General features: G+C 43.2%; 1 protein-coding gene across 3 annotated transcripts in view; it reads left to right on the top strand.

Moving 5' to 3' along the window:
* Nucleotides 1-12,558, top strand: part of pik3r3b (phosphoinositide-3-kinase, regulatory subunit 3b (gamma)) — a 220,248-nt gene extending 207,690 nt beyond the window's left edge. For all 3 annotated transcript variants that reach the window (XM_072684314.1, XM_072684315.1, XM_072684316.1), the window contains 9 exons: nucleotides 5,405-5,516; nucleotides 8,498-8,596; nucleotides 8,706-8,886; nucleotides 9,467-9,592; nucleotides 10,026-10,168; nucleotides 10,299-10,475; nucleotides 10,570-10,644; nucleotides 10,817-10,987; nucleotides 11,967-12,558. In XM_072684314.1, coding sequence (XP_072540415.1) covers nucleotides 5,405-5,516; nucleotides 8,498-8,596; nucleotides 8,706-8,886; nucleotides 9,467-9,592; nucleotides 10,026-10,168; nucleotides 10,299-10,475; nucleotides 10,570-10,644; nucleotides 10,817-10,987; nucleotides 11,967-12,168 — 1,286 coding nt within the window. In that variant the 3' untranslated portion in view covers nucleotides 12,169-12,558. The remainder of the gene's footprint in view (nucleotides 1-5,404; nucleotides 5,517-8,497; nucleotides 8,597-8,705; nucleotides 8,887-9,466; nucleotides 9,593-10,025; nucleotides 10,169-10,298; nucleotides 10,476-10,569; nucleotides 10,645-10,816; nucleotides 10,988-11,966) is intronic.
* The last annotated feature ends 1,556 nt before the right edge of the window (nucleotides 12,559-14,114 follow it).

Genomic DNA, 14,114 nt, shown 5'->3' with positions numbered 1-14,114 from the left:
AGGCATTTCCCTTTCTCGTGGCAGCCTGCTACCCTTCTACTGTAGCCCTGAATGGGGCTTTGTGACGAAATGAAATATATCAGTCCTGCGCACAGCTTCTGCGTGTGTGGTGTGTGTGTCAGTGGCCGTGCATGTGAAAACATCTCCATATGTTTTATATGTCCTGCATAGGTACATGTGAACAGTGTGTGTGTGTGTGTGTGTGTGTGTGTGTGTGTGTGTGTGTTTGTAAGCTCCAGTGTCATCTCCAACAAAAAAGGTTTTTAAAGCTTATTATTAATGCTTATTATTAAATTATTAAAGCTTATTCATTTTGTTCAATCTGAAAAACATCTCTTTCTGTTTAGGCTATTGTTATGGTTACAGTTATGGTTAGACTTGTTTATTAAAAATGTTATTATATGGGTACTTATAGCGAATACATACGGTGCATCATTATTACTTATAGGTACTTACATATGGGGTATAATATCTATTACTTATGGGTAATTTACCAGAATACATGTGGGGTATCTTTATTATTACATATTGGTACTTTCTTATTAAATATGGGTACTTATGTGGAACGCATATAAAGCATCATTACTATTACATATGTGTACTTTTATTGAAAACATATGGGCATCTTTATTATTACATATGGGTACTTATATTGAATATATATGGATCATCATTACTAATAGTTCTGGGTACTTATATGGAATGCATATGGGGCATCATTGCTATTACATATGGGTAACTATATATACATTTAGAGCATTATTATTAAGTATAGATACTTTAAACAGAATATATATGAGGTATCTTTGTTATTACATAGTATTACCTATATCTAATACATGTGGATCATTATTATTATGTATGGATACTTGGGACATCTTTATTATTACACATAGGTACAGAACATGGGGCAATATTGATATAATTTTAGGTACTTCATATATGGAATACATATGGACATTATTCTGATATACAGATACTTTGTAAACCCTACCTGCCCCTCAGAGCTCCGTGTGTGTTATAGGAACACTCAGAGTGCAGGAAGTTTGCTTCATTTCTCCACACAGACGATTTTCAATGTATAATTGATCTGGTAATTATTGTTTCAGCACAGATGCATAAGGAGGGTCATACATCTTAAGTGATGCATAAAAGACTCCCTTTCAGTAGCTGCGCTGCTGCAAATGGCCTTCAAGCAGGTGACTTCTCTTACTTCCAAAGGTTCTGACAGCAGGAAAGTGCACAGGCAGGCCACGTTCTGGAGTTTGTTTGTTTTTCTTTTTTTTCTTTTCCTTTTCTGACCATTTGTGTTTCTCACTTTCCCTCTCAGAGAGCTTAATGTGCTTTTTCTGTGTGCCACCCCCACCCCCCCCCAACTTTCTGCCTCCTTCTCCTTAGCAAGACTAAAAAGTGTTGGCGTGTGTGAGTGTGTACACCTGCGGAAGCTGAGGTTGGAAACGAGCTTGGACGTGTGTGTGTGTGTGTGTGTGTTAAGTGAGCTCCTTTTTTGACTGGTCCGCGCCGCTCACCCCACTGGGCTGAGGTACAGCCTCTTGGCCGGAGTGTGCCAGACCCGCCGTGGAGTGTGTGTCCTGTCTGCCTCGCCCCACACTCACACACACCGTCAGTCCCAAAAAATTGCAGCACTGCTTTTAATTAATCAAGCGCTCAAAGAAAACCATTCATACTCTGTTTTTTCCCTTCTGCTGAAAGCAGGCCGATTTTTTTTAAAGCACAGTGATGGAAGAATGACTTAAGAAATTATAGCTCTCCTTATGAAGAGACCGTGGTTCTGTTTCAGGGCACTTTTTTGCCATATTATAATCATTTTATGTATTTATTGGCATCATCTGTATCTGCAGATTATTCGGCATTGGACTGATGTTTAGTTTTGACCAATATTTTAAACCAGAAAGTTTAGGCACCACTGGGACACTGCACTAAAATCCCTGCATCCGCCTTTCCCACCCTATACAGTGTTCCATTTCTCTCCAGGTAGATTCAAATAGATCCAGATTCTACATTTTTCTAAATGAATCTCCAACAGCAATTGCAGATATACCATATATCATATATCACCACAGGCCTACAATTTCCACATCAGTGCATCCCGAACCTCTTGATTCTTGCTGTTCTACAGCTTTTTCAGTTATTATGGAATCATTTACAGCTCTGATCATCATTCTGGACACATTTAACATCATCTTTTTCTCGTTTTGAGTCCAAATGGTTTGAAATGTACCTGCCTCATGTTAGAATTAATCATTCGATTTTTTTTTTTATTTGTGTAAACCTATGGCCGCACCACTTCCACACATTCTGAGAGCAACATTGGTTTTCTCTGCATTTTCCATTCCACACATTTCCAGCTCTTTTCACAGGACAGGTTTTAGCTTGGTATACAATAGATTATTGTGAACGTTCACCCTCACACTTTGCTCGCAGTGTCAAGTTATAACACGTTGTTTTGTCTTTTTCTTCTGCGTGAAGATGAGGCAGATCTTTTTTATGTTGGTAAATGAGGTTGGCTCTAAGAAATGGGACGTTGCGGAGTACGCAGGCAGGGATGAATCATCTCCTGGCTTCGCTGAGCATTGCGTGTCCCTGTCTGGTTCTATTTTAGTGACCCTCGGTGCTCAGGATACTCTGCTCTGGCCGGGGCGAGTCCTGACATTCCGCTCAGCTCTCCCAGGGCCAGAGGAGCCCGGAGGCTTCCAGAATGCTCACCTTTACTCACACAACAACCCTCTGCTGACCTAAACGTATACATTCTCACACAGGCTTTCCACAACTCTGTGTTGTGTCATGCAATGTATGTGCATGTGTATGTGTGTGTGTGTGTGTGTGTGTGTGTGTGTAAAAGAGAGAATGATTGCCATTCAGACGTTTAAGATACTGAATTTTAGATGAGTATTCCTGCCCTGCACCCAATGGTTCTGGGTAGGCTCCGGATCCACTACTACCCGAACCGGGAATAAGCGGCTGCATGGCTGGCTGGGTGGATGATTTAGATGAGTGTTGAGTACATTGTAGGTTGATTAGAGATTAAGGCTAGTCCTGAAATCTAATTTTTAGGTATTTCAACATTTCCAGGTTTTCGGAATGCAGTATTGCAGTCACATTAATTGCTGTATACTGCCTCGAAAGGCAGTGTAATGCATTCTGAATATTAGTAGGAATTTGATTCATTTTACTACTAGTTACATCTTTCTGTAATGCCCATCCAAATAGATTCAGACCCAGTTTCTATTTTTCTGAACACCAACAGCAGATACGTACATGAAAGATATCGCATATAACTATTGGCTCACAATTTTCGTACTGGTGCATCCCAAACCTCTTGATTCTTGAGGTTCTCTACAGATTTCTCAATTATTTTAGAATCATCCGCAGCTTCGTTCATCACTCTGAACATGTCTAACCTCATCTTTTACAGCTTCTTTATCATATTAGAATAATTTAAAACGTCTTTCTGCAGCAGACTTGTCTTTATATAATTGTCAACAGTAAATCTAAGTTTTCTAACTTTTTGACTTGCTCTCAGATGTTCTCAGGTCTTCTTTAAACCAGTATTGAATTTCATATGGATCCATACTGCAGTCTGCAGTGTGTGATGTTTTCAGTGGAAGTTCTTCAGTGGAAATGGCTGGAGTGTGTCTTTGGTTTCACTTTAAAGCCTGCTGCAGCAGCTCTCTCCGCTCATAAAGAACACCCGTCCATTGAGGATGTGGGGGTGTGGTGCTGTGTGTGTCAGGCACTCTGTCGCAGGCTTTAGACTGGGTCAGGAGAAGTTTAGTTTGGCTTGGCTCTGGGACTGGGCCGAACACTGCAGCCTCTGTAAATTCTGTTGGAGTTGAAGCTTTCTCTTCTTCTTTTTTTTTTTTTCCCCTCCCCTCCCTCAAAGCCAGTAACTCTTCCTTGCCAGCTGCACCTGGCCGGGTATTTGCCGGATTGCCAAAGCCACTACACACACACCTCAACCTAGTCTGGCACACATACTGACACACACATCCAGACACATTCTTAACCTCAAGCACCATAAGCCAAATGCTTTTTATCTTTATAGAACCCCCAGCCAGAGAGCTACACCCCTGCAGAATATACACCACCTCTGGCTCAGGATAATTACACTGGAATTGCTCTCCATCAGGCAATATATCGCAGCTTTGCATGTCGTTAGCCCTGTTCTGTGGCTGCCTCATTTAGCCGCACGCTGAATTGATTGCCCTGGGCTTGGAGGGTTTAGAAGCTTAATGTCAGCGGAGGAGGTGATGGCTATAGAAGAGTAATAAGCCCTGGAGTGGGGACAGTAAAGGCATCGCGCACACACACACATGCACACTAACGTTTCCATACACACAGGCCACATTTCGTAGATTGATTGGACCATGATGAACGGCCGTGCTGAACATCGACTCGCTTTGGTCCTCCTCCACTCACGATGCGGGAAAGCGACAGCGTCAACATTAGGTTTCCGGGCGCTGTTGCATCAGCTGTTAAAGTGTGTTTGGGCAAAAACAGACGCAACACTATGCCAGTCACGTAGCCTTTCAAGCCCCTTTGTTTACTACAAATCAAACACATACATGACAGACAACATAAACCCGGAGGGGGCGTAGGTATGTGTGTGTTTAGCTAGTTTGTGTTTAGCGAGCTGACTGAATACCATTAATCATTAGTTAAAGTGCTTGTGTGTGTGTGTGCATTTGTTGGTTTTCGTGCATGTTTAGGAATTGTATAGCTAATATTAGTGGCTATTTCAAGATTTCAAGGCAAGTCAGTCAAAACCATGAGAACTATTTTCTTCCAGATTATTTTGGAACATTTCTGATAAATTCGTCATAAAACTTTAACAACTGCCAGACTCCAGTCATGTCAAGAGGTAAAAAAATGTCAAAAAGAGATACAAGCAACATTATGATCTCATGTCCTGCCATTCTCTAAAAACAGTGTGTGTGTGTGTATGAAGAAGTGGTAGCTGGTGTTTTCTTTGCTGAAGTGGCCATTCTTTCCTGCAAGCAGAGAAGCCACGCAGAGATGTAAAACTCCAATTTAGATTCCCCACACAGCAGTAACACGTGACTGTGGGCTAGCTGTGTGTGTGTGTGTGTGTGTGTGTGTGTGTGTGTGTGTGTGTGTGTGTGTGTGTGTGTGTGTGTGTCTCGCTCTGTTAATTAATTAACAACAGCCTGCTGTTCGCTTAATTGAGTCATCTAGGAAGTTCCATTTCTTTACGGAGATCCGAGCTAGGTGGATAAACTCACAGCATCGCCCTGCTGTACTCTAAGGCTTTGAAATGGACAGAGAGGACATAAGCTGAGGACCATTCATTTGATTCAGTGTGAATCAGTGCTTTATTTTTATATATGCATATATTAAAACTTTCTTTCGTTTTCTCTTACAGCTCTTCCTCCCAAGCCGGCCAAACCCATGACTCCTGTGAACAGCAACGGCGTCAAGGAGGCTGCAAGCAGCTCGTTACAGGACGCAGAGTGGTACTGGGGAGACATATCAAGGTAAGCTGGCGCTCTCTCACCCTCCCAGCAGTCAGTGTCTTTCCTTTTGCCATTTCTTTTGCTTTTTTATTTATTGTTTTTAAATAGAACATTGATTACATTACATTAGAAACACTACATTACACTGGTTTGAATGAGTCAGTGTTGACTGGAGCAGCAACTGGCAGCTTTCTAATCTCTGTTAAAAACAGTTTGGGCACCCCTCTTGTTAATTTCCCGCTGAAGAAAAGTTAATGAGTCTTCTACACTTCATATTTTAATGTTTATTTGCATTTTGGAACAAAAAGATTTCAAAGTAAAAGAAAGTGCCATGCATGAAGGTTAAAGTAATAGCCTAAAAAGGATAGAAAGCAGTTCTGGTGGAAATTTCAGCACTTCACTAGATACTCACAGCCTGCGTTGCACACTGCATCAGGTGATGAGTTTATGGAGTCATGGGATCCGTTGTGGATGAGATACGGATTAAAGGCTCCCCAGGTTTCCATGGCGCAGGCTTTCTCTCTGCGCCAAGAAGAAACAATTCCATTCTGTCTCCCTCCTCCCTCGTTCCTCCACCACCCCTCCTGATCTGCCCTGCCAGGTCAGTCTCTCAGTCAGCACACTGCTGTGTCATGCTCTTCTTTAGGCCCTCAGCTTTCACTCAGCAGCGCTCAGGCCTGTTCTCTGAGAGTAGAAAGAAGACAATACGAAAAACATAAAGTGATGGCACTTGTTGGCAAATTTGTCAATGCAGTTGCCACCTTTGCCCAAATTACCAGCCAAGACGTGTTTGGTGTGCAGTTTGCTTGATTCGCTACCAAGTAATGGAAGTATGACTACTAATTAGCGTTAAGCAACCTGCACATCTAAATCATCACACGCTTACGTCAAACCACAAGTTGCTAAGTATTTTTAAATAGACCTCTCCATGTGGTATTTTAGGCTGAATGACACACTGCTACCTGTAAAAATGGGGAAAACATTATGTCACACAGATAAAAGTAGTAGTTGCAGTCATGTTGAAGTCTGGACTAATGCTTTAACAGAAAGCCATGGCTGCTGGATGGATTCTTCTTCTTTTTTTTTTCTTTTTTTTTCATGAGCCATTAAAACTTATTTTATTCCTCTCTTCCGTCCCCCTACCCCACCCCTCTTAGAGGCATGGCTGCTTGGCAGCTGCTGTAGATTAAAGGGAGCTAAGAGGGAGTGGGGAGAAGCTGGGAGAAAAGAAAAGGAGAGGGGGAAAGAGGTGCATTTTAGCCAGATAGGATGGGGATAGAATAGTCTAAATCTCCAAAATGTCAAGCAGCCCGGCCCATTTCCAGGCATGCTCCATAAAACTCTCAGGTTTTAGCAGATTAGAGTGCTGCTTAGTGACCGACTTTGACCGTGTTTGATGTCGACCATGTAGAAATGCGGCAAAGGTGCTCTAAGAATCAAACAGACATCTGAGACCACTGCGGATCCCCCCCTCAACACTCAGGCCCCCCGTGCAAGATTTCACCCCTTTTGGGTGGCTGGCTTCAATCAATGCTGTTTTTTTGCATCAAGCTTATTTCTGACCTAGGTCTCACATAGGGAAAAGCTCTAATCTACAGTGCTTTGTCATTGGGTAAGAGTGGTTCTCACCCAACTCCATCTTCCACAGTCTGTTCTGTCTGTGTTTTGGCCCAGGGTTGTGCTTCATGCTCTGATTGCTCAAATTATTTGATGGTTGCCCTGTTCACAATACATTACCCTCTAAAATAGGCCAACCCCCAGCCTATCTCTGCCTCATGCACCACAGCCTACAAAAGTGCAGGCGTATCAGTGCCAGAGTCTGTGCTCCAGACAGCCTAAATGGGGCTCAGAGAGACTGTGGGCTTAAAGTTTCCTTTGCGCTGCTGCTGCTGTTGCTGCTGCTGCTGAGGTGGAAGCAATGTTGTGTCATAGTGTCTTTACCTCAGCTGCCCAGAGCAGGCTAAATATATACCCCCTCCTGAGAGTGCTGGATGTGATGTCAGCTGAGCTCTGGCGTGACCTGACTGGCCAGGGCAAGGCTGCCCATCAGGGCCTAGACAGTGAAGGGGTGAGATGGGGAAAAGAAGGCAGGGGGTAAGGCTCTTTTCTGACTGACTGGAGGAGAAGAAGAGGGCAAGACCGAGCCAAGAATAAGTCCTTGAATTCGTCCACCATTGGGTTCATTTTCATAGGGTTTATGATTGGGTTTAATCGCAATTCCTAAATAAAGGTTTAGTGCATCATAAAGTCTCAAATGTCACCACAGTTTGATTCTGTTGTTCTTCAGTGGAAGTCAATGTAAACAAAATATATTTTATATATAGTCATTTTGGAGCAACTACAAGGTTCAGATGATGAGAAAAGTGAAAAACAACAAAATGGAAATGTTTTTCTCTTGTCTCATAGGTTATAGATTCTTATAATATCCTGAGATACTTTGCCTCACTTCGGTTTCCAATATATTCACTGGGTAAGAGCCTCTGCTAAATAACCAAATGTATATAATTGATTCTAACATTCCATAATCGATACAAATGAAGAACCACTTTCAGTTCAGCATTGACGCATCTTCATACTGCTGGTTTCCATTAATGCACCAGACTGTCTACGTAAGCAGGAGAAACGTCAGTTAGCGTGTGGGAGTCACAGACAGGGTTAAGGAAGGTAAACCGTTCTGAGATGTCTCACTTGCTCCCAGACGGCAGCAGCAGACCACACGGTCACAGGCGGGTGCCTCTGCCCCGCACCAGACCAAACACACACACACACACACACACACACACACACACGTCTGTCTGACTGGGCAAACAGCAGCCAGCTATCCTGCTTTCATGTCAGTGACTGGGCACAGGGCAGACGAGGGACTGGCTTTTACCTGTAATTGCTAATCTGACATAATATACGTGCCCTGACCCAGCTGTGTCGTCTCTCTCTCTCTCTCTCTCTCTCTCTCTCTCTCTCTCTCTTTCTTTCTCTTGTTTCCCTCCTCTTTTGCCATGCAGGGAAGAGGTGAACGACAAACTGCGAGACATGCCAGATGGGACCTTCCTAGTACGGGATGCCTCAACAAAGATGCAGGGAGACTACACGCTAACACTAAGGTAACAGCTGCTACAATATCCCTTCTCCAAGCAGATCCAGGGTTCTTAAACTATTTAGCTCCCTTTAACTCCAGCATCTAATACAAGTCCATTTTTTTATTTCCTTTAGGAAAGGCGGCAACAATAAGCTAATAAAGATCTACCACCGTGATGGCAAGTACGGTTTCTCGGACCCGCTCACCTTCAGTTCGGTGGTGGAGCTCATCAGTCACTACAGACACGAGTCTCTGGCTCAGTACAACACAAAACTGGACGTCAAGCTCATGTACCCCATCTCCCGCTACCAGCAGGTACACACTGCAGCCTCCGTCACTCACTCCCCATCCTTTCCTTGCAGCCTGTCCCTTTGTCTCTTTTTGCCCCTCCTCGCCCGTGGCCTTGCTCTAAGAGTCTGTTTGCCCAATGAACACTGCAGCTTGTTGCGAGTGAAAGTGCCGAGGCAGCAGGATGTTCAGGGCATGAAATATTACTGTGCTTATTTGCCACTGCAGTGCACTCCGTAAATAATTGCACACATCCACAATGTCGAAAGGCCATCCAGGCATTTATTCAGGCTTTTTTTGTTGTTGTTTTTTCCCCTCCCCTTCTGCGCTCCGTGTCCTCCCTGTGTTTGTCTAAGGCACTCAGGTGCTCATTATTTAGGGGGAGTTCCACAAAAAAAAACACATCCTCGAGAGGCCCTCTTGGATTCAGAGATTTTTATTAATGATTCCTAGAAGGAAAAAAATCTAGAGTCTAAAGTATATCTAAAGTAAGCAAAATCTACAGTATGTTGCAGCAAGCACAGTGTTTTTGTTTTTTCTTTGCCTTGTACCCCTAGCACATTCTTCAGCACTTCATATCAGTAACCGTTCCTGTGCTCTTTCTTAGGATCAGCTGGTAAAAGAAGACAACATTGACGCTGTGGGAAAGAAACTCCAGGAATATCACAATCAATATCAGGAGAAGAGCAAAGAGTATGACAGACTGTATGAGGAGTACACAAAGACTTCACAGGTAAAAATAAAAAATAAATAAATGACATCTGAGGATTATTAGACCCTTATTTTTCAGTATGGAAAACAATGCAGGCTTGATTATTGTCAAGTTACAGATCTGGGCTCATTTTTTAGAGGTTTAGGTCTTCTAGCTCAAAGCAGAAGCCTCCTTAACTCCTTACAGTCTCCTCCCACATGATCTATGCTGATGGCACTTTCCGAACTAGTAAAGTGATCATTCGTTATGCAACTATACCAAACAGGTCCTCCGATCCATTCGTTTGAATGCAAAAACCTCTGCACGCAGGAAGCTCAAGCTGAACTTGGACATAATCTGTGATCAATGCTGAAAAGGCCTTTTGACCATCTAACTAGCGTGTCAATGGGGAGGGCCATATTTGCAGAGGTGCGAGTATTGACCTGCATTGATTTTTCTTTGCCTTCGATTGCAGGAGATTCAGATGAAGCGTACCGCAATAGAAGCCTTCAATGAGACCATCAAGATTTTCGAAGAGCAGTGTCACACGCAGGAGCGCTACAGCAAGGAGTATATCGAGCGCTTCCGCAGAGAAGGCAACGACAAAGAGATTGAAAGGTAGGCTGAAATAATCAGTCTTAATGGTCCAGGCTGCAGTGGAGGTCACCTTTCGTTTTGTCTGATGTCTGAAGCCCCCCCCCCCCAGCTAAACACTACGATGTACTTAAGCACTTCATTTTCTCCTCAGGATCATGATGAACTACGCCAAACTCAAGTCACGTCTGGGCGAAATCCACGACAGCAAGATCCGCCTGGAGCAGGACCTAAAGACACAAGCTCTGGACAACAGGGAGACGGACAAAAAGATGAACAGCTTAAAGCCAGATCTCATCCAGCTGAGGAAAATCAGAGACCAGTATCTTGTGTAAGCAGACACTGCTTTCAGCTCATGTAGTTTAGGACAGGCTGTGCTTGTATGTTATTCCCTCTTCAATAATTTCTGTTTTCCTTCCTTGCAGCTGGCTCAACCACAAAGGTGTACGTCAGAAACGAATAAACGACTGGCTGGGCATCAAAAACGAGAACACAGATGAGTAAGTTCATCAAGAGAGAATTTGCTTCTAATTTCCTCTCCCTTGTGTTTTTTCTTAAGTATCGGCCCTTGAGTCAGTATTAGAGCTGGCAGCGAAGCTTGGACATACTTGAACTGTATGTACTTTTAGTGTTTGAGGAAATTTAACCTCATCCCCTTCTCTTTGCGTCCAGCACTTACTTTGTCAGTGAAGAGGACGAGAACCTGCCGCACTATGATGAGAAGAGCTGGTTTGTTGGGGACCTGAACCGCACACAGGCTGAGGACCTGCTTTTAGGAAAGCCAGATGGAGCCTTCCTCATCCGAGAGAGTAGCAAGAAGGGCTGTTACGCCTGCTCTGTAGTGTAAGTAGCCTTTGGGCATATTAATCACATGCAGCTCTAATGTGGGCCTATCAGTGCTCTTATTCAGTTTCCATGTGGAGAGTACTAGAGGAATATTCTGTACTGTGCTTCGTAAAGCCTCTCTCATAGAAAGGGGACCAGTTAGTGGGATTGCTGTATCATCAGATGTGTTTGGTTTCTGAAAGGGGTGACACCAAGTTAATAAATAGTGAATAGGCACTGGTTATCCCCTTGCAGACTGCTTAAATAAATCCATTATTTGATAATATGTATTATTATTAAATCATGAAATCCTTTATTTTTTGGAAACATTCTTTGCAGCATCTGTAGTATTTGGGGAAACGTGTGCTGGATACTTTTAACAAATGCTGGCTAGGGGCTCTGAGTGGCTGAGTAGCTGCGCTAGTATTATGGCCTGGGAGTCGCAAGTTCGAAACTCAAACCCCAAAAGAGAGTCTGAAAGAGCACAATTGTCTCTCTTTGGGTGGGCGCTGCCTCCCCTCATCACTCTTAAGTGATATTGGCTGATGATAGCTGCCTAGAGTAGACTGAAGTGCGGTGCAAAAGGGGCGGTGGCTAGCTGTGTTAAGTGTTAAGTCCTTACCCTTGTCATGGAGCATTGCAAGTGCTGGGGGGAGCTACGAACAGGTGGGTTAATTGGCTACATATGAACTGTCCGAGTGCCAGATACAGTACTTACAGTTGCTCGCATAGATAAGACCAGTAATACAGCTTGTAAAACACCTGTGTTTTGTCTGTAGCTTTGTCCGGCCCGTTATGGCTCATGCTTTTGAAAAAAGAGGAAATGATGTAAATCAGTTGCCTAAAGATAACAATACAGCACTGAATAGCCTGCAGTGTTTCACTGCAAAGCTTAAGGCACTGCCCTTGTGTTGCTATTTGTTCTTTTAGTGACCCCCTCTTTCTGAACGAGTCGAATGCTGAAATCAATTCTCCTCTCTTTCCCCTCTCTCCGCAGTGTTGACGGCGAGGTGAAGCACTGTGTGATCTACAGCACGCCTCGTGGCTTTGGCTTCGCTGAGCCTTACAACCTGTACAGCACTCTCAAAGACCTTGTTCTGCACTATCACCAGACCTCACTGGTCCAGCACAACGACTCGCTCAACGTGCGGCTGGCATACCCCGTGTACGCACAGATGCCCTCAGGCCCTCGCAGATGAGGCTCTGCCTGCCCAAAACACACCTACCTACACACCAACGGAAAAACAAAAAAAACCCACGCCGTCACAAAAACCGAAACACGAAAAAAAACAAAACAAAAAAACCCAACACAACAACAAACACTTGCTGCAACACACACGTCAGCCACCTTGGAGTTCTATATTTTTACTAGAACAATTTGGAGGGCATTCTTTCTAAAGACTGCTTGATTTGCACAAGGAAGTTTTAAATGTTTGTGAATGTGAAAAAAAAGAAGGAAGCAGAAGAGGCGAGTTTCAGGTGACCCGCGCTGCTACCTAAACTCCAGCTGGGACTTTTTACACGCTCCATTTGAACCTATTTCTTTTTTTTCTTTTTTTTTACACTCACCTTTTTTTTTTTTTTTTTTTTTTTTTTCGTCATTCACTTGCGCTTTGTTTTGTCTCATCCTACTTTACTAAATGCAAGGAAAAGATGTATTTGTTCTCTCTGTCTCTCTCTGTCTTCTCTCTCCCTCTCTCTCTCTGTGTGTGTGTGTTAAAGAAGCAAAAACTATGTAGCAAACGGACGTCTGACACTTTCCAGAGTGTTTCTCACAGTGACTGCTGCTGAACAAGGGATTGTGGGATGGGACGGGACGGGACGGGACAGGCTGGGGGTGGGGTAGGGGTTTCAAGTTGAGAGGGCACAAGTGAAAATGTGTTGTAGTCTTAAAAAAAAAAGCTTGCTTTCATACCAACCTTAGAGGAGAGCTGTTCACTTTTGTTTGTTTTCTTGCTGGATCTGCTCTTTATTCTCTTCTTTCTTTCTTTTGTTTTTTTTTCTCTCTGAGCAGTAAAGGTGTCGTTACAGTCCATTGCAGAGACCAAAGTTGGCATAGGGAGGAAGTCCCATTTAGTTTTTTATTTTTATTTCTTTCTTCCGTTGACTTGTTTTAATGAGAGCGAGAGAAAAGCAAATGCTTATGCTAATAAACTGTTTGCCAACCACACATAAAATAGAGTTTGGGCCTGCGTCCTGTGCTGAAGCACTCCAGTCTGTCCTACCAAAATCGCATGCACGGATACGGTCGATACGAAGCACTTATTTAATATGGAAAATACTAACTACAGCTGCACGTTTTATACACCAAATTAAAAACAAACAAACAAAACTTAAAAAATGGAAAAACAGAAACTAGACAGAGACATCCTGAAACACTATTTGATGTGTGGTTTAAAAATAATACAGAATCTATATGCTAATGTCTGTTTTTTATGTTTTTTGGTTTTTGTTTGCCCTTTTTTAAACAAAAATTTTTGGACTTGTGTGTTTTGTTAACCCGGACATTCACTTGTCAAATAAGCTTTTGAATTGCTCAGTGTCCAACAAGCAGAGGCTGAAGCAGCGGTTCAGTGATGAGAAAGATGAGACGTGCTTTAGACTATGAAAACTTGAAGAAAGTGCAATCCAGCGTTGTATTGATGGTATGTTCGAGGTCTAAGAAGAGGGATGCGCACCAGTGTGCGATAACCACGTGCACCAAGACCCGTTTGAGTTTAGTTTCTTTTGCCTCTGTTGAAAATGCTCATCTTTCTACCAGGTGCTTCTCCTTATGTCAAGTGGATGCATTATTTGTGGAAAGAGAGGAAACTGGCAAACGCTCGGCCGTATGGCAACTTGTTTTAATGTGGCACAATAAAACCATTTCAAAAATCAAACTGACAATTTTGCAGCGATATGCACAATATTCTAACTTCCTTTTACGATTGGACTTGTGGTGCTTAAGCATGCACTGTTTGAGGGTTTCTGTGTTTCCCCTGCTCTTTTGCTCCCAGCTTAAGAGTTTCCGAAACAGTAGTGTTTTTTTTTTTTTTTTTTCTCCTCCCGCATAATCCAGGCTTCTGTTTTAAGGCCTCTGCTGACAGACGCTTTAACCATAGGCTGATTTACGGCCTTTTAACAAGCACAGGGCAGCTGGTGGACC

The sequence above is a fragment of the Salminus brasiliensis genome, chromosome 7, assembly GCF_030463535.1.
Source record: "Salminus brasiliensis chromosome 7, fSalBra1.hap2, whole genome shotgun sequence".
NCBI lineage: Eukaryota > Metazoa > Chordata > Actinopteri > Characiformes > Bryconidae > Salminus > Salminus brasiliensis.
The sequence above is the reverse complement of the archived record's forward strand: the minus strand, read 5'-3'. Positions and strand labels throughout refer to the sequence as shown.